The 19,701-nt window shown below is 42.4% G+C and overlaps 1 protein-coding gene across 1 annotated transcript; it reads left to right on the top strand.

The window, feature by feature from the left end:
* Positions 1–650: 650 nt before the first annotated feature.
* On the top strand, positions 651–19,130 carry hdac6 (histone deacetylase 6). The gene is made up of 28 exons (XM_062541364.1): positions 651–704; positions 1,318–1,438; positions 2,544–2,657; positions 2,862–2,947; positions 3,337–3,421; positions 3,533–3,573; positions 3,821–3,917; positions 4,039–4,136; positions 4,364–4,468; positions 4,552–4,620; positions 5,399–5,525; positions 5,854–5,919; positions 6,204–6,263; positions 7,090–7,179; positions 7,332–7,438; positions 7,807–7,874; positions 8,066–8,177; positions 8,743–8,871; positions 9,167–9,335; positions 9,763–9,971; positions 10,707–10,899; positions 11,334–11,483; positions 12,026–12,200; positions 12,312–12,736; positions 14,743–14,868; positions 15,273–15,410; positions 15,719–15,847; positions 16,212–19,130. Exons 2-28 carry the CDS (start codon positions 1,355–1,357, stop codon positions 16,308–16,310), a joined length of 3,351 nt encoding a protein of 1,116 aa, XP_062397348.1. The 5' UTR covers positions 651–704; positions 1,318–1,354; the 3' UTR covers positions 16,311–19,130.
* Positions 19,131–19,701: the final 571 nt, after the last annotated feature.

The raw sequence follows: 19,701 nt of genomic DNA, 5'->3' as shown, positions 1-19,701 counted from the left end.
CAATATTGTCAGCATGGAAATATTATTGTACTATTGTGATATAATGGCCTAATATATGCTCATATTATGGGAAAAAAATGTGTTCTCTTCCCATAACTGCAATATTTTTTTTATAAGTGTTTCATTTCCATTTCTAACACTCAATACATATCCACACATTCAGATTTCAGCCATAATGATCCTCCTTTATGCATATGCTATAGGAACTGAACATTAGGTCATATTGCTGTTCCTTGGCCAAGAGCAGGAGTTTAGTTGGAATTGAACTTTTATACCATCTTTCTCCATTTAGCAAGATATTCACTGTGAAATGCTCAGCAAATTTCTCCTCACATTCAGACTGATGAAATGTCTCACATCTGGTAGGCTACCATATCATTTTTGCTGCTCTGTGCATTGTCTGCACTCACTCTTCATATCATGTCACTGAACCTTTCGTACCTTACTGATGACGTTCTAATGTGAAAATTCACTCTCAACACTTGAACAGGATTACTGAAAAGTTGTAAGTAGCCTAATTTCACTAAGGCAATATCATAACTGACTCCATGCAACAATGTAGCACAGAGTAACTTTTTTGCTGGTAGCCCCAAAATAAAATTCATTGACGTCATTATTTTGCGACTTTCACAAGCTAGGGGCGTGTGCTACCTCTTCTTGCTTTGTAAATGGTTAACTAGCATATGGACAACATATCATCAAACGTAAGTGTAGTTCATCCATATTCACATAAATCTCTTCTCGGTCTATGCTAGTGTAGTTATCTTGCTGATATGAATTGGCCACACCTGCTCAAAAGTGAAAAGTGGCGCTGTGAATGCTGATAGCTAGCCAACGAACATAGGGCTCCCAGGCTAGCGCGCATTATTTTTGAATGTTGGGCAGTCGGTTGAACCGGTTGCTAACATATCTAGACCACTGTTTGAGTAAATTAGTATCTGTCTTGTCTTACCGGTGCCAGGAAAAGTACGACAATTTCCTGACAAGTCGAAAACATTATCAAAGTAGCCAAGGAGTGAAGTAACAGTTTTGTAACATTACCCTGATTAAAGGCAACTTAAGTTCACCAGTGATGCTAAAATCAAACTGCATGACAAGATACTGAACACTTGATTATTAAAATATTATTACTAGATATCATAATGCACCTCCTTATTTCATTCAAGTGTAGCTGATAAAATCTTTGAGACACATTTTAGATAGGCCAGAATGATTTTTTTTTTACATTTCCGGGCTATGGATCCATGGTTACATGTTTTAGCGTCATGGGTCCGATATTTAGATGGATGCTTTTGTCTATTTTGTGACCTGTGATAGACGGCTGCAGAGACTAAAGTGAAGGTGTGAGATTGAGATGGATACTGGCACCGACCCCTCCGGACCCATAGTGTCCAAAGGTTCTGCCAGATCGCCACAGACGACAGATATTACAACCAAAGTAAGCAAGTCACAATCAACCAACACGACTTGAATATAAGGTCACCCCATAATAGCAGCCTGTAACAGCTGTGCATTGCAACATTGTTGTTAATTAAACATTTTTATTTACCCTCTGGATGTATGTACATTCTTCTGCTTTTGGATCTCTTGAAGACCCAGCCTGCAGAATATTTTATTCCAAGTACACACTTATTTTAGATCAAGCCTTGTCTGTGTGATGAAGATTAAGACAAGGATTCTATCTTTGAAAAGTTGTGACTGAGAAGAAAATGAAACAACCTTATCTTTGTAGTTGTAAGTAATAATACATAATAATAATAAATTACATTTATATAGCGCCTTTCAAGATACTCAAGGTCGCTTAACAAGAGTAGGAGTGGGGAGGGTGGGAGGGGGTGGGGGGCTAAGAGGGGTAGGTCAGAGAGAAGAGGTGTGTTTTCAGGTGCTTTTTGAACATTGACAGGGAGGTGGCAGAACGGATGGGAGATGGTAGGTTGTTCCATAGGGTAGGGGCAGTTACACAGAAGGCCCTATCACCAAAGGTCTTTAGTTTGGTGCGGGGAATGGTGAGTAGATCCTTGCCTGTGGAGCGCAGGGACAATCTATTGTCATGTCCACCTGCAATTCATCTTACCTATAACAGGCTGAAGGGCAGACCCACTGAATGATCAGAACCTGTTAATATATAGTTGAAAAAATAACAAGGAGGATCTTTGACAACGTTTCCTTTAACACAATGAAATTGACTGTCTTGTATTCAGTCAGTGCATATCTTGTCAGTCTGTTTTCTGTGATATTTCAGTATCAGAATACCGTATAACGTATAAATCATGGAGAATGCACTGACAACAATGTTATAGAAGAGGCTGCTTTTAGAATGTTGTTGTTATTGTTTGTTAGTTGTGCACATGTGTGAAATAAATGACACGTGGAGAACTCAGATCGCCAAGTTAATTATTACCATGGCATCTGGAATTTGACTCCTTAGCTAGGGGTGTTTTTTTTTTTTTTAATGACGAGGGTGAACATTTAAAGACCTGTCAGAGCATTTCTCACAGTGCAGACCTGTCGTGCTGTTGTTCCGTGCTTTCTCTTCTCCACAGAGGGAAAGCAATAAGGGTAAAGGCAAAAAGTCCACCCTTCAGGAAGCGAGAAGAAAAGGAAGAATGGACAGAAGCAAAGGAGAAGAAGAGCTAAGCAATCAGCTAAAAAACATGGTTTGTTACAATTTGTTTTCACTGTTTTCAATGGTTTGCTGTTGTGTGTGATAATCTGCACATTGAAAAACAAGAGAGAACTTTTTTTTAACAAAATGGGAAGAAAATAAGTTGCATTAAGGTTCTCTTCACTGCATGGCTTACCAGTTTTGAGCCGAAAAGCTCTTCACTGCATGAGTGTCTGTCTCTATGCTCTGTTTGCAGGATTTGCACAGCCAGACTAAAGCTGCAGGAACAGGTCTCGTTTCCTCAGACATTTTCACCCAGTACCACTGCCTTTGGGATACAAGGTAAAGGCATCTTATGTTAATTATGCCATTGCCTGGTAACTTCATGTCATTCTAGCTAACCAGTGTGACCCTCTTACACCATAAATGCCAAGCTTAGCAGACTGGTCACCAGCAGGACCATCTTACACCAGCTGTAACATACATGACATGCTGGTCACACTAGCATGTCCACCTGCTGGCCCAACCAGCTACACCAGCAAAGACCAGCTAAAACCAGTTACCAGCATAAGCTGCTTTCTAGCTGTTCTTTAAAGCAGGGATGGAAGGAGTACTGCCCAATTAAATCAAACAAACAAATGTAAATGGGCTTTGACATTCATTTCAGTGTCGCTCAGGTTTGTCACAACCACAGACTATTAATTGTTGTGCTTTTGGTTGTCGCCACTTAGCCACCCAGAATGCCCGGAGAGAGTCACTACTGTGATGGGCATGGCTGAAAAGCAGGGCCTGCTTGCTCGCTGTGTGAGGGTCGAGGTAAGGCAAACACTTTATTGCTGTACTGTAGTGTTGTTTCATCAGCCAAATAGAACCGGACCTCCATTCCTTCTGTTCTTCACTGGACTTTGTCTTCTGTTTCCATTTTAGCCAAGAGTTGCCACAGAGGAGGAGCTGTTGCTTGTTCACACGTAAGTCATACTTTACCTATTCATTGTTTCTGATAGATTCTGAGCCTTGTGTACTTCCCATGCTCTGCGGTCTTGTGCTCTGAGATCATTAAGCCTTTAACTATGTTTTTGATACTGTGGCCAACCAGATGACTTCTGAGTGACTGTAAAACATTTGATGTTTAACTTTTTTAACAAGACAGTGATGCTTCGAAGGTCGTGCATGTTCTGTTAAATTTGGAACCATGCCCTTGGCCTCTTTTTTCAGAAAGGAATATATTGAGCTCATGATGCGAACAGAGAAGATGACGGAAGAGGAGCTGAAGTCTCTCGCTGACACCTACGACTCCATCTACATCCATCCAGTAAGTTGGCTTGTGTAGATTGTCCTGTTGCTCCTACAATCTGGCCATGATGTACACTACACTACAGTATGTGAAGACCATGTCTTCACTGGGTCTTCATTCTGGTACCTTCCTCCCACAGAATTCTTTGCAATGTGCTACCTTGGCAGTGGGCGGCGTCCTGCAGCTTGTAGATAAGGTGATGACGTCAGAGCTCCAAAATGGCTTCTCAATTGCCAGGTAAGTCATAGTGACACTGTATTTAGGGATGCCCTAGCCTACCTGCTAGAGATGCACACACGTCTGTTGTATTCATCAGGATCTTTACAGGACTTGCAAATGAGGTCTACAACATGTGTTAGAGTTGTTGGCCTATTTGAGAAATTGTTGACAAGGAGTAACAAATTCCAGCTACTCATTTATGTTTTGGTGTTAAAACATTGCATGTATTTCCATCCGGTTTACAGGCCACCAGGTCACCATGCCCAGGCTGACCAAATGAACGGCTACTGCATGTTCAATAACCTGGCAGTAGCAGCACGCTATGCTCAGAAGCATCATGGGGTGAAACGGTGAGTTGTTTGTTGTTTTCTTAAGGCCTTTAGTAGATGCACTGACTGCACAAACCTAATGGCAGCCATCTCTGTTATTTCAGAGTCTTAATTGTGGACTGGGATGTGCATCATGGGCAAGGAATCCAATACATTTTTCAAGAGGATCCAAGGTATGCCTCCTTACACAAACTGCACAGTTTCACTGTTACTTTGAACACTGTTTTGAATTCATAGCTTGGAACATGGATATAGGACATAGTTGTGACATTGTAAGAACTTCTTGTTTTTCGGTAACCATGAAAAGAGTACTTTCACATATGACCCTGCAAGGCGAACTCAGTCAGTGTGCACAATGCTATTTTGAGAAAATCCACATGTTGAATTTCATGTTTTCGCATAATACGACATCATTCAGTCTACAGTTTCATATCCTGAACTCATTTCACAGAAAAACATATGTGACTGTTAAACCTGGTGAAGATTCAATACAGTACATATTTGTGTAATACCCTCAATCCATATAGTTGGAAAGCTTAGTTTATGGCAAAGTTAATTTTGTACATTTTACCAAAGCGACTGGTTTAGCCTTGCAGGGTCACACATGGAGAAATCACATTTGACATAGTTCAATTAATTACATTTTTTTTTTTTAGTATATTTTTTGGCTGTTTTATGCCTTTATTGATAGTGACAGCAGAGAGTGACAGGAAGCGAATGGGAGAGAGAGCGGGGATGGGATCCGGAAAGGACCACGGGGCGGGAATCGAACTCGGGTCGCCGGCGTGCGGTGCAGGTGCCCCAGCCAGTTGCGCCACAGCTGGGGCCAAAATAGTTCAGTTCTAACCCTTACCCAAATGCTGCAGTGGTGATGATTTTTACCATTGCAGTAAGTCTGTGGATGTCTGATCTTCTCTTTCCCCCTCTGCTTACCTGTCTGTGGTGCTGCAGTGTGCTGTACTTCTCCGTGCACCGGTATGAGCAGGGGGCATTCTGGCCTCACCTTAAGGACTCGGACAGCAGTGCAATTGGCAGCGGTCCAGGAGAGGGCTACAATATCAACCTGCCCTGGAATCAGGTGAGCTTCTGAGTGCTGACTGCGTTCTTCTCACTAATAACGCGGGGCAGTTATGGGCTCAGGACCATCCCTCTCTTCTCTCCTTTCTTCTCTCTCTTTCTCGCTCTCTCTTTCTCTCTCACTCTCTTTCCGTTATTTGGTTCTCTCACTCTCTTTCTTTCTTTCCTTTATGCTGTATTTCTGTACTCTCTTTGTCCCCTCTCATATTCTCTCCTTCTCTGTCATTTCTTTTGTTGATTTATCAACATGGCCAACTTCTTCTCCATCGACATGCCAAGTTTGTGTTGGTATATTTCTGAGCCTCTTCTCTGTTGTCCTCCTCTCGTAGACGGGAATGAAAGATGGAGACTACCTGACGGCGTTCCACCAGCTGCTCCTGCCTGTGGCCTATGAGGTACAGACAGAAGATCGAAAGAAAACAAAGATCTTTGTAGTTTTTGACAAATGTGTTTGCCAACTACTTCAGCTATAATACAGAAGAAGACGATGGCGTTATCACTTTCTACTTTTCCATTTAACACATGGCATGAGGTGCATGCGCATTTAAACACCTTTGCTATACCTGCCACAGCCTGAGGCACAAGTCTGTAAAGCATGCCATTGTGTCATATCTGCTGCATTGAGCTGTGGAGTTGAATAGCGATGACTGTTGGTATCATGTCTGTCTCCCCCCTCCAGTTCCAGCCAGATTTGGTGTTGGTGGCAGCAGGTTTTGATTCTGTGGCAGGTGACCCCAAGGTAAGGAATTGCTTATAATGTTTCCCCAGAAATATGAGGTATAGACATAACCATATATAGGGGTTTATACCACTGCTTGGTCAAATTTACTATTGTGATGCGCTATTTGGAACGTGCATTATTTTTCTATATACCGCACGGCTATGAAGTAGTTCCCTTCTTTTGGGCTTATTACACTTGAATATTAATTCGCCAATGTGAATGTAACGGTAAAAACAGCAATATTGTATCTAAGACAGCGGCAATATAAACGAAAATGATAGTAGCAGTGGTATAAGCGGGATAATCAACTCCGCGCTGTGCGTTTCTAGAAAAAACGCATGGCGTCGGGTCCTTATTACCACTTCGAACGTGCATTATTTTCCTAGAAATGCACGGCGCATCGTTGATTATCCCTTATATATGTTTTCCTTTGGCGATTTGATCACAAGTGGACAGCCAGGACACATCACCGTTTACACATGTATCCGAGGTGTATAGCCAGAGGTGTTATTGACCATTTGTGTTTATGTTTCAATACTACCTATGTCACATTCATTAAGACTCATTGTCAGGGATGCATCAGAACCCAGTGGTGTTTACACTACAAAAGATGTGTTCAAATGCATCCCTGACCACCTCCGCAAGTGATTTGAGTGATCGAATCACAGTACATCTTGGTGGTTGTTTACATTTGTGTTTAGCTCTGTCTGCTTGTGATCAGGTCACCTAAAATACATAATTGTAAAATAAGTATGAACCTGCGCTAAGTGTTTGGTGTTGGTATCACATGCCATTACATGCATTTACTTTCTCTCTTGTATGTGTGCTGTTTGTCTGTCTACAGGGAGAGATGTCTGCCAGTCCTCAGTGTTTTGCTGTTCTTACTCACTTGCTAAAAGGTTTAGCTCAGGGTAGACTGGTGCTTGCCCTTGAGGTAACCGCAATAAAACACACGTTGCCTGCACTTGCACACTTTCAACAGTAATTAGATCTAATATCTGTATTTCTGGGTTCATTGAACTCCAGTGATTGACACTTTGGCAGGGTAAAGCATCTTCCTGATTGTTTGTTTGTTTCCTCGTGTAGGGAGGATATAACTTGGAATCAACGGCGAAGGGTGCCTGTGCCAGCCTGAAGTCGTTACTGGGGGATTCCTGTCCCCGTCTCAGCACACCTGTGGTTCCGTGTACAAGGTGAGGATGCGGAAGGGACACCTGTGGCAGATAGTGGTGGAGGTGTGGCAGCGCCATTATCTGACAAATTGCGAGACTCTGCAAGTCCTTGTCACTTTGGATAAAAGCCAAGTCCCATTCACTTAACTTTTACTCTGTGCCATGCTGGTGGTGACCTAGAAGCCAACATGCTTATTTATAACTGCTTATCACATGTGTCAGCACAAACACGTCACAAACGCAACTGATCTTGTGTTGCATCTGATTCGGTAGACCTGAAAATCATTTGATTTAGAAATCAGTGGGTCTGAACTGAAGTGTGAGAAGATCCATAAAGGTGTAATAATGTTGAGTGCAAAAAGTGTTTTGTGCTGATCTGTTTTTTGTAGTGCCCTGAAGTCCATCTCCGAGACCATCACCGCCCTTTATCCATACTGGACCTGCCTTCAAACATTTGGTATAAACGACAGTATTCCAAAATTATTGAACTTGTCTTGCAGTCTTTACAATCAGGGTAATTAAGCAGTAATTAAAACAGTGAATGTCATTTTAAGTGAGTCTTACAGGCTTCTTTTGTAATTGTTGGTTCTAGCTAGTTAGTTCTTGTTGGAGATCTGTGCTGTATTGTTATTTGTGTTTGTTTCACAGAGGGAGGTCCCCTACCACAGCAGGATGAAGGAAACGAGGAGCAGCCAGAAAGCCAGCTCACTGGTCTGGTGTATGACCAGAGGATGATGGAGCACCACAACATGTGGGATGGGTAAGAGATTCAGACGCACGATAGGTTTTGTTCTCTGTGATACATGTGTGGCAGCTTTTTTTCAAGCTTGCTTGATACAACATTGTAATTCTGTAATCCTGATGATTGATATGTTCTGCAAGGTGAGAACAAACATTAGTGAATGCAGAGTTCAAAATGTAGACAAAGAAGAAGATATTATTGTTGATGAAGTTTTACTTTATCGTGTTTGGATATAAAGTGTTTGTGTGTCTTTTGTATATGCCAAATTTGTGTCGGCATATACATAGAAATGCAATTTGTATGTAGCCGCTAACCTGAAGATACTGATATACACATGTACATACTGTAATACACTGTACACCTGTGTATATGATATGCATAGGTGGGAAAGTCCAGGTTCAGAAAGTAGAAGTCCTACCACATATTTGTGCCAACCATTCACTTCAACCAGCTGATTCTAATTAGCATAACTCCATTGTTGGACTTCTACTTTCTGAGACTGGACTTTTCCACCTCTGATGATATGTATGTCAATATACAGTATGTGTGTAAGTGACATGTATACTGTTCTGTGCTTTTACAGTCATCACCCAGAACAGCCAATGAGGATCGCTCGCATCTTCTCACGCCATGAGAACCTGGGACTGGTTAGCCGATGCCACAGCATACCTGCTCGCCTGGCCTCGGAAGAAGAGCTGGCTCTCTGTCACAGGTATGATGGAGGGGTTTCCCAACCTAGACTTCAGGGGTGCCAGTGCTAGTGTACCAAACATAAAATCCTCCCCAGTCTTTTGTGTCAGATACTCCTGAATCAGGGGTTAGAACCAATCAGCTGGTCCAGAGAATGGATCGATTGAAAACATGACTTTTTACATCTCTCCATCTCTGTATAATCAAGTCATAATTAAGTCAAACATGTTAATAATTGTTTTATGAGAAAAGATATTCAGTAATGAGAAAAAAAAAAAAAACAGTCAGTCTTGTCTAAGTCATTTGTTTCTCCTCAGCGATGAGCACATCCAGAAAATCAAGGGCACGGAGGGCATGAAGCCCCGAGACCTGCACCGTCTGGGAGGAGAGTACAACTCCATCTACATCAACAACGAGAGCTACAAGTGTGCTCGACTGGCCGCAGGGGCCTGCTTCAACGCAGCACAGGCTGTTCTCACCGGACAGGTATGCAAATACTGTTCAGTCTGAAGCTTTATTGATTTTAAGGATTATTTACTGCTGAAAGGCATGTTTAGAAGCAAAAAGTAGAACAGAATTTATTTTATTTAGCTTCATTTTTCATTTTGCTGGGAATTCATGATGCTAATTTTAGATGTTCAATGTGGGAAAAGATGTAGATCACAATTTAGGAATTGGTACTTATACAACACAATGTAGGAAGTGGTACTTACATATACCCCATGTCATCAGTTTTTAACGTGCCCATTGGAGGTTGCTTGGTGTGACACGTTTCATAGGACAATAGCAGGCGTTCCGGATATGTCAGGCGTGCTGGAACGCCATTCTCCACATCGTTATTTTAAGAAAAGATCTACACACTGTTTTAATATTTCACCTGAGCCCTCTCTGTCTTGGTTTTGTCCCTGTGAAGGTGAGAAACGCTGCGGCCATCGTTCGGCCTCCTGGTCACCACGCGGAGGCGGACAAGGCGTGCGGCTTCTGCTTCTTCAACACGGCAGCGCTGACCGCCCGCTACGCCCAGAGCCTCTCGCCCAGCCACAGACCGCTGCGCGTGCTCATCCTGGACTGGGACGTCCACCACGGCAACGGCACCCAGCATATATTCGAGAAGGACGACAGGTGGGGCCCCATCTACAGCTTCCTAGGTGGAGTAGGGTATAAGCAGTAGGCAGCTACTGTTACTGTTACTGTTACTCTCTTTGAATGTTTAACACTCTGTAAAGCGCCATGAGACATGTGTAATGGTTTGGCACTCTATAAGTGAAATTAAATTAAATTACTGTAACTTCCCACTAAGTGAAAGTGCACTGATGTAAATATCTTCAGTGTGTGCTGGAATTCTTCTTTAGATTAAATTATTGAGGAGATCGAGTTCATACATTAATGAATGGAAATGCAAGCAATGTTCTGCCTCAGTCATTGTTTATTCACATCACCCCCCAATCTTCAAAAAGGGGCTAGGATTACTCTGACATCGGATTCAATGTCAGAGAACTTGTAATGACGAACAATGCAAGTATTTGACATTTAGCTCCAACCTCCTCTTCAGAAGTATCGTTCTGAAGAACAAATGCAAACATTTAGGAAAGATTGATGTGCCCAATGCGCTGAAACTCCAGACCTTAACCTCATCTGTGCTGGTTAGAGCCTTGGAACAAAGTTTGAAGTACAAGACAAATTGCTTTCACACTCTGTAGAGTTGAATTCTGGCTGATTACTGACAGTGAAAAACAATACATTCTGCACACTGCAGCAAGCCCATATCCCCCATGCCGGGATTTATGAATGGAAATAAATCAAGACTGACATGAGTCATGAATCGCCCTGTTTTCTTGGCTCTGCTCCCTTTCTCAGTGTGTTGTACATCTCGCTACATCGATACGAGGATGGCACGTTCTTCCCCAACTCTGAGGATGCTGACTATGACAAAGTTGGGGAAGGCAAAGGTCGCGGCTTCAACGTCAACATTCCCTGGAACGGGGGGAAGATGGGAGACTCGGAGTACCTGGCAGCCTTCCACCACATTGTCATGCCCATCGCCAGGGAGGTAGGGAATATACTGTTACTCTTAATAAGATTAATTCATAGACACATTTAGGTGGTTGTTGGTCTGGAATCAAAAGACTTGGCCAGATGCCAAGCACAAAAACATTTGATGTCTGTTTCCACCCAATTTCTTACCCATGAGAATGCAGATGATATTATCTGGTATCGATTTGGATGCACTTTACTACGTTACTCAGCTACTGATAATGGAGAAAAGGTATACAAGGACTTCACTCTCGCGATAGTGGAGTCGATTATCATGTCATTTCTTTTCAGTCCGTATTCATACACGCACACACATCATCACACACAGCTGCAAAAAGACTCGGCTAGTGTCCAGATAATATTCAGAGAGCTAGGAGCTAGCAACTTCTCGTGCAGCAATCTCACTATTATGAGGCAGTGTGTGAAAATGTCCCTTCTCTCCCCCTGTAGTTTTGCCCAGACCTGGTGCTGGTGTCCGCAGGCTTTGATGCTGCCCGGGGAGATCCTTTAGGAGGCTACCAGGTGACCCCGGAGGGCTACGCCCACTTCACCCATCAGCTCATGACCTTGGCAGCCGGAAGAGTGATCATCATCCTTGAGGTCAGGTTATGTTCTCTGGATTGCATCACACAATGTAATGATACGCTGTACTTTTGTCCATATTGTGTAACATAAAGTGTAATATAATATAATAAAATATAATATAATAATAAATGTGTAGTAAAGTGCAAATTGCTAATTATTATGCACACTCCACTGGGAAGGTTTAGACACACGCTAGTCTTAATTCACTTGAAATCCTTGGTGATTTCCCTAAAGGAATAGCCTTACAGGAGTGGTACTATTAACTGATGACTGATGAAGTTCAGTCCATCTCAAGCCCGACGCCCATCGGACACGCCGTTCAGCGGTGTTCGGCGGTCTGGGCTTGACGCACAGGATTTTAGAATAGTTTTCTATCTCTGTGCGGCTGCTGCACGGCAGACGTTTCCAATTGGGCTTTGCTCCATTGAAAACAATGGAGTTCTAATTTGTTTATTGTCGCGGCGCGCCGCGTACGTGTCCGGTGGGCGCCGGGCTTCAGTCTTTTTCAGTTGGTCAGGCTATGTTCTAACAGTGGGTGCTATGTACTGATTGCACAGGGTGGCTATAACCTGACCTCCATCTCTGAGTCCATGGCTATGTGCACTAGCATGCTACTGGGAGACCCTTCGCCACGGCTGCCGTCCCTGCCCCCTCCACATCCCAACGCAGCCATCAGCATCAACAACGTCCTGCGTGCTCACGCCCCCTACTGGAGCTCTTTGAGAATGCAAAGTCAGTGTTTGGTATTTCCTCCCATGTTGTTGGGGTATGTTTTCAGAAAATCTAATTACATGCAATGTGCATTGGCGGTATTGTATCAAGACCCTCTCTGTCTGTCCACAGTTCCCCAGTCCCTCCGGCTGTCTTTACCTTCACCTAAAACCAGAGGGAAGCGGACACCTGTCGGAAAAGACAAAAGGACCTCGAGGCAGTCGACTCCCGCCAAAAGCCCGGGGCAGGTGTTTTCACCAGAAGCAGCCTCCCCTGTGGCCCCGTCACCGGGCACTGACCATGAACAGTCAGGCCTGGAGGACCTCACCAAGGGCCTGCTCTCGCTAGACCTGAACACAACTACCTCAGCCAATAGCAGCCCGTCATCTGTTCCTGTGGGAGGAGCTAGACGGAAGGTCAAGCCAAGTCCTCAAAAAGGATCAGATATGAAGAAGGGAGCATCGCCCCAGAACGTGACCTCAGACAACATGGAGGAAGAGGACGAGGAGAGCAAAGACAGCCCACAGGGGGATGCACAAAGCACAGATGACATGCAGGTAAGTGTGTGTGGCCTAAACAACGCGGCAGTGGCTCAAGAGGTAGAGGAGCCGTTCAGTAACTGGAAGGTTGCTGGTTGGAGCGAGCCCAACTCCTTGTGATCCTGTCGATGTGTCCTTGAGCAAGACACTTAACCCCAGTGCTCCTGATGAGCAGGTTGGCATGGCAGCCTCTGCAATTGGTATATAAGTGGGTGAATGTGAGGCATGATAATGTACTGTAAAGTGCTTTGGGTGCTCGCAGGAGCCGAAAAAACGTTATATAAACGCAGTCTAAACTGAAGGTAGATGTCACTGAACCAATGTGTTCAAGTCACCGTTGCGTGGGAGAGCTGAAGGCATTGTCTGGCATTGTTGCCTGTATGGTAGACTGCCAAAGAACACACCACGTGTTTTGGCACATTTTGTATTCCTGCTTGTTATCATGCATTTGAATGATCATTAGGTCAGGAAGAGTGCAAGTGGTGAAGTATCAATGTATTTATTTACGGATAGACTGGACTGGCAGTTAACTGACATTGGTTTATAAAAGGAAAAATATCCTTCAACTGTAACCGCCTTGAATGCATGATAAGAGAAGACAATGTCAGGTTTACTTCTTTGAATTGCTACTGTATCCTGTGTGTAAAATTAGAGTAACCTATAGGTATGCTGTGAGAATACAATAGCTATTTTGAAACACTTTAGCCAGACCTTTAGGCAGAAAAGTACCTAACTTGCTACCTATTACTGATTTGTTAAGTCTTTATCAAAATCTGCACTTCTGTCATATTAAATCCTCTTGGCCATTCTCTATGAGCACAGGAGTGCAATTTTCAGCTATGCCTTGTTATACAGCCCGATATTTTCCCTCATGATTTGCTACAGTTTCGTGTTCTATTCATGGGTTTCATCAGGTCCCTTTCCACAAATGTATACAATCAAGCTCCTAGATTATGAATGCAGACTGCATGGTGTTTGATTAATACACCTGTGGAGAGGGACCTGATGTAACTCATGAATAGGCCTGTGTTCTAAACGGACATGACTAACAGATTAAATATAGTACAGTATGTCATGTTAGATTAAATGGCCAGGTGTCTGGTCATCCTATCATATCACTCTGTTATAGTCGGTTCAAGCGCGTCTCGACATACAAACGATAGGCTTTGGTAACGCGTGAAAATTGAGTGCTGGTCAGAATTTCAACATACCGTTAGTATTATGCTTCAGCCTTCAATCTTTAGCGATAGCGATGTTGTTGACACCACAGGTCGTATGGGGTGTGTAGGTCATTAGGCTATGACCCCCCCTCCTTTATGTTTTGTTTGAATCAGCAGTTCCACCTGCTTGCACCAGCGTAAATCTTTCAATTTCAAACAGTCTGGCATTGATGGAAACGCACGGCCAAAACAAAACAGAGATGCTTCGCGAGAAACGATGGGTAGCTATTTCTTATAGCTTGTTTACTCGAACGCAAATTGAGTAGACTGTAGGCCTATGTGGTAAAGGTGTTTGTAATCACACCTTTTGTTGAAGGAAAACGCGATCTGAAAAGTTTAACTATTTTAACTTTGTGCGCCTCGCGTTAGAAGCCATGCTTTCTTTCCTGCATGCGCCTCGCTCATTTTGACGTGATGCGCCCAGTCGCGTCGTTCCATACAACTGAATTTAGCCTGAACGGCCATTGAAAGCAGAATCGGATCTATTTATATTATCGGCATATTAAAACTTCTCTGAATAAAACTTATTCAGAAAACCGACCAGAGCAGCTTCTGAGGTCAAAGGTAAGAGGTTACAGTTAGTGTCACCAAAATCTGCTCAGTGAAGACAGCAACGGCATTAGTAGCACACTTCCTAGTTCGTTCAGTTTATATGTGTTTAGACTCAACAGGTTTTCTTTATAAATGTAAAAGGAAAATGTAAAATGTGGTCTGTGGGAATTGGTAGAACATAATTGCTGTTTTCTTTGGATTTTGACAATGTATTCATTGATAAAAAAATCTATTTTCATTTCCATATTTAAGACAGCTGCTGAAACAGGCACAGCGGCCACAGCAACAAGTGGTGACCAAGACAGTGTGGAACTGGAGGGAGCTTGCGGCACATCAAATAATATTTTTATCATCTGTGGAGGCGAAGACATGGATTCAGTAAGGATTTGAAAATGTATTCTCTTAATCGCTGTGTTATCCATTCGTAATGCTTTTGGTGTCCATATTTTATGTTGCTTGGATCAAAAGCTCTCTGTGATGCTCCTTGCCAGATAAGAGGGACATTTGCCATGCCATGTTGTCTTGTTGTGTAACTTCTTCCAGCAATGTATGATGTACTTTACAGATAATTACTGGATCATTGAAACAGAATGTCTAACTTTACTTTTAGCGTAGTTAATTCTGTGGTAGATGTTTTTTCCAGTTACACTCTTCCTCTATTTGTATCCTTTCTTTTTTAAACATTTGCCTCAGGTTTAGCATCATGCATATTCTCTTGTGTCTAGATAAGAGATGGTAGTAGTGAAGTAGTGGTGGTGACTTTTCCTCCATCTCCCCTCCAGGGTGCAGTGCAGCCTCTGACTTGGTGCCCCCATCTGGAGGCACTGAAGCCGGTCCCCCCTACAGGCATCAACATCCAGCAGCCATGTGACGAGTGTGGCTCAGAGGAGGAGAACTGGCTCTGTCTCCTCTGTTACAAGGTGAATGCTGACACTGAAGCCTTTTGAGTTTTACATTCTGTACGTTCTTACGTTCTTTGAGTTCTATGTTCCACATACTGTATTTAACCATCTCTTCCATCGCAATGTATAGAGCAGTGTAGTCTCCTTGGATGTAAAATGTTGATCCAAACATTGTTAATAGTACAGTATAGTAAAGTGTTTGTGAGCACAACTCCTTCCCCTCTTCTGAAACACTGAGTTGATGTCACATGCAGGAGTTCTATGCTCCTCATCCTCTATGTTGTGAAGTTAACGAGTCATGTGTGTTCCCTTCTGGCCAATCCCAGGTGCTCTGTGGCCGCTTCGTCAATGAGCACATGGTGATGCATGGCGTGGTCTCTGGCCATCCCCTGGTGCTGAGTTTCGCTGATCTCTCTGTGTGGTGCTACCCATGCGAGGCCTACATCGACAACAAGGTACAAGCTTTCACATGCCACTTCCTTCACTTAATGGAGTTATCTAAAAAAAGAAAAAAAACATATAGGTGGTTTCTCTTTGTCACACAAAGTTTCAAGCTTTGATCTGTCAGATTAGGCATTTTGTCACGTCACAACTTCTCTCTGGTTTATAAACTAAATGTTAAGAAATTAAAAGTGAAATACTTAAGCGTACAGTTACCATCAGGCAGGGCAGGATCATCAACCTTTTCCTCAAACTTGGGAAGATTTCTCCTATAATCCTCCCCTTCAAACCAGTGCTTAACCAATGCCTCGTAAGTTGCTGTGCCAGTGAATGGAACCGATCTGGTTTGATCCCCTGTGTGTGATGTCTCACCCTCAGGCCCTGTATGAAGCCAAGAACACGGTGCATTTGGCCAAGTTTGGCCAGGACATGCCCGTCCCCGCTGGCGAGAAGGTGGGAGACGGAGCCAGGCCGTGAGAATGTCTGTGTGTGTGTGTCTGTGTCTGTGTCTGTGGAACATGCCCTCTGGTGGCCTGGAGAAGTACTGTTGCCCTGAAGCAATATCAGCAGTCACCGGGCAGGCTGCGTCTGAAATGTGCAGCTCCTTAACGAGACACAGAAGTGCCTCCATCGTCTTCTGTCTTCTCTGCGAACCTCTCTGGTGCTACACACGTCAGTGTGTTGTCCAGGAAAGTCAAATAAGCTGACCATAGCTGAGTATTTGAATACAAATGATTTTTTTTCTACCATTTTGAATGATCTTTTATAATACAGGGTTATTCTGTCGTTTCCTCTTTTATTTTTTTCTCCTCCTTTTTTGCTCAGTGCCAAAAGTGAGATGATATTGACATACTCTACTTGAGTAATACAAACCAAAAGAACTTAAGGGCTGTTCACAACAAGAACGATAACTATAATGATGGCTATTTAAAAATATTGTTCTCGTTAATATGAACGACTACGTTCACACATAAACTATAACAATAGTGACATGAAGAACGATATCGTTGTTGATCACTTTCAGACCGATTTTGAGAACGATAAACAGCCAACAGCCAATCAGAGCCTATCACATTCATTACCACAAAGAGAAACTTCTGTCAGTGTGGACACTTTTATGGTTATGGTTATCGTTCTTGGTGTGAATGCCCCTTTAGTGGGAGGTTTTTGTGTTCCCCAGACTACTTTTGCACTCCTTTGCATGTTTCTTAACTGTAAGCTTACTTTGCCTACAGTTAGGTATAGTGTGGGAGTGCAAAATGATTTTAGGACAAAACAAATTCCACCCTGGCCTTTTTTTTTTTATCAGCTTTGTGCTAAAACATTGCGAGCTGCTTTAGCTTTTCGTTGGATTCTACTTCATATTTGACTAAAGTGTATCATCGATTTCTGCAGCAGAATCCTACTCCATGTATAATATATTTATCAATATTGTATCACCTTCCCTCCTCCTTTTTTTTTAATCCTTATTTAAAAAAAAATGTTTCATACAGTATGTTTGCCATTAGACATAGAAACAGATCTCAATCCAACAGAAATCCAATTTTGGGTAGAGATTTTTTTGCTATCGGTTTTAAGACATAACAGAGCAAGTAAAGATATCAGTGATGTATTAAAGCTGCTGATGCACCATAACGTCAACCCACATGGCACATAAACTGACCGTAATGTTACTGTATGCATGTACGTTCACTCACATTCAGTTACATTAATCTTCTAATGGGATGGGTACTGCAGTTAGATAGCGCTTCACATGTGCAGAATGAACACAGCTTTTTTTTTTTTTTTTATCTTTGCACTGCAGTCAAGACATTTGAGATTTGTTTATCTGGTTATCATCTGCGATGTTTTTCTTAATTGAGAATATCATATTGCAAAACATGTTTCTCTTTGTGATAATCACTTTTTTAAAAATCAAAGCCAATTGAACACACACAATGAAATAGGCATGGTGCCATAAGAGGGTAGTTCACATCACCAGCGGTGCACATGTCACTTTTGGATAGTGATTTCCCGGCAAGTTGTAGGCTCTGTAGGAAGCACACAGTACACAACACAGTGAACAGTTGGACAAAATGAAGGAATTCCCACATAACTGCAGTTGATCTCTCCATGCTCTCGAATGTTAAACTGCTGCTACTACCTTGCAGATGCTTCGCAAAATATTAATATTGTCCTTATGTGACACAAACAGACACATGCCACATAAGATAATGACATATGAGTTAAAATGTTATACCATTTTTTAAACCAAACTGTTTTGTTCAGGACCATATGAAATATTTCAGGCTTGATCAATTGAATGAGTGAAAGACAGAACGAGGAAGAAAATGTTGAAACAGAACTAGGAGCAAAGCTTTTGAAACAGTCGATACAGAACTAGGAGCAAAGCTTTTGAAACAGTCGATACAGAACTAGGAGCAAAGCTTTAGGAACAAAACTGACTCAACTATTCTTGCACTGAATGTAACATCAATTAGACACAGTTATATCACATTAACTGTATTGGAGTGCCTGTGCTCGAAGTATTGTGATGATAATTTCACAAAACTGCATAATTTCCCCGAATAATGATGGGGACATCACAGGTGTCTTTGGATAATTAGATTTCATGTTCAGGGCTGGGAGGCAGGAAGTAATCATAATAACTATAATGGTTTATATAATTTTAGACACAACCAACTGGTTTGCCTTTCCCTACAGTTCAGGTTTTGAAAACTTGTTTGACCTCTCAACAGGACTGAAGTCATGGCAACAGAATCTGTTTTTGCCTCATTGATGATGTGGAGATCAGTGAATGCAATGAGGCACGCGCTACCAGGCAACCACTTTTGATCATTATGCTGTTGATAATGCCACTGCAGTTAGATTTGGTTAGCATCTAGGAGCCTGACTCTATCAAGTATTCAGCTTACTTGGGTTTTTGATATAATTTATATTATAACTTAATATATATTTTTTTCATGAAGCATGTCAACGTTAGCAGCAATAGTAAGAATGTCTATGCAGAGCATGGAAATATCGATATTTAAGAATGCGTATCCGATTTATCATGATGTGAGGGCGGTTCAAATTCTCTTTAACAACACAGTGCAATACTATTATATCTTTTGACATTGGTACCTTAGGACAGTTTGAAGTTGAATTGTTGAATTTGTATTTATCTTTTATCATCTCTCTGCACCTGACGCACAAGTTCAATGCCAATGTCTCTCTTCTCACCTGTAGCAAGTAATTCCTGTAACTTATTGTTTATTCTCTGTAAACATTCTCATTAAAATACATCATTTGTTGTGACACCTGTTTGGTCTCGGTCCTTTTTCATATTTAGTGTAAAAAAAATGTTGTGCATAATACCGGTATGTAACAATATAAATGAAAATAGGGCCATACTGTACATTTCGTGACCAGAAGTGCTCAGTCTTTTTTCACAGCTGGACAGCTCCCAGTATGCATAGTCACTGCTGATACAGATTGCTGTCAGCATGGTGAGTTCATTCAGGCCGGCTGGTTGTTTATTCTCCTTGCTGCTGTGCAGGATTGCTCTGTGGCCCCCTGCCCCCTGTTGGAATTGATACCCCCAACTGAATGAGAAAGGGAGGGGAGATCGGTGATGGAGGAATAAATCACTGCTGGTGCATCTCTTTAGGTTTCTGTTCCCCCTGTTACACACACACTCTGTCATATCTATTTCAGACACAGACACACACACACACACACACATCTCCTGTGTCTGTCTGTCTGTCTGTCAGAGCCACACACTCTCACTCATATCATCCTCTACCTCTCTTACACAGACTCGTATAATCTCTTCTTTTGTCACACAGACACACACACAAAATCTCCCCTTTCTGTCATACACAGACAC

The sequence above is a fragment of the Sardina pilchardus genome, chromosome 7 (genome assembly GCF_963854185.1).
Source record: "Sardina pilchardus chromosome 7, fSarPil1.1, whole genome shotgun sequence".
NCBI classification, from domain to species: Eukaryota; Metazoa; Chordata; class Actinopteri; order Clupeiformes; family Clupeidae; genus Sardina; species Sardina pilchardus.
Note: the sequence above shows the minus strand (reverse complement) of the source record. Positions and strands in the feature narration are given on the sequence as shown.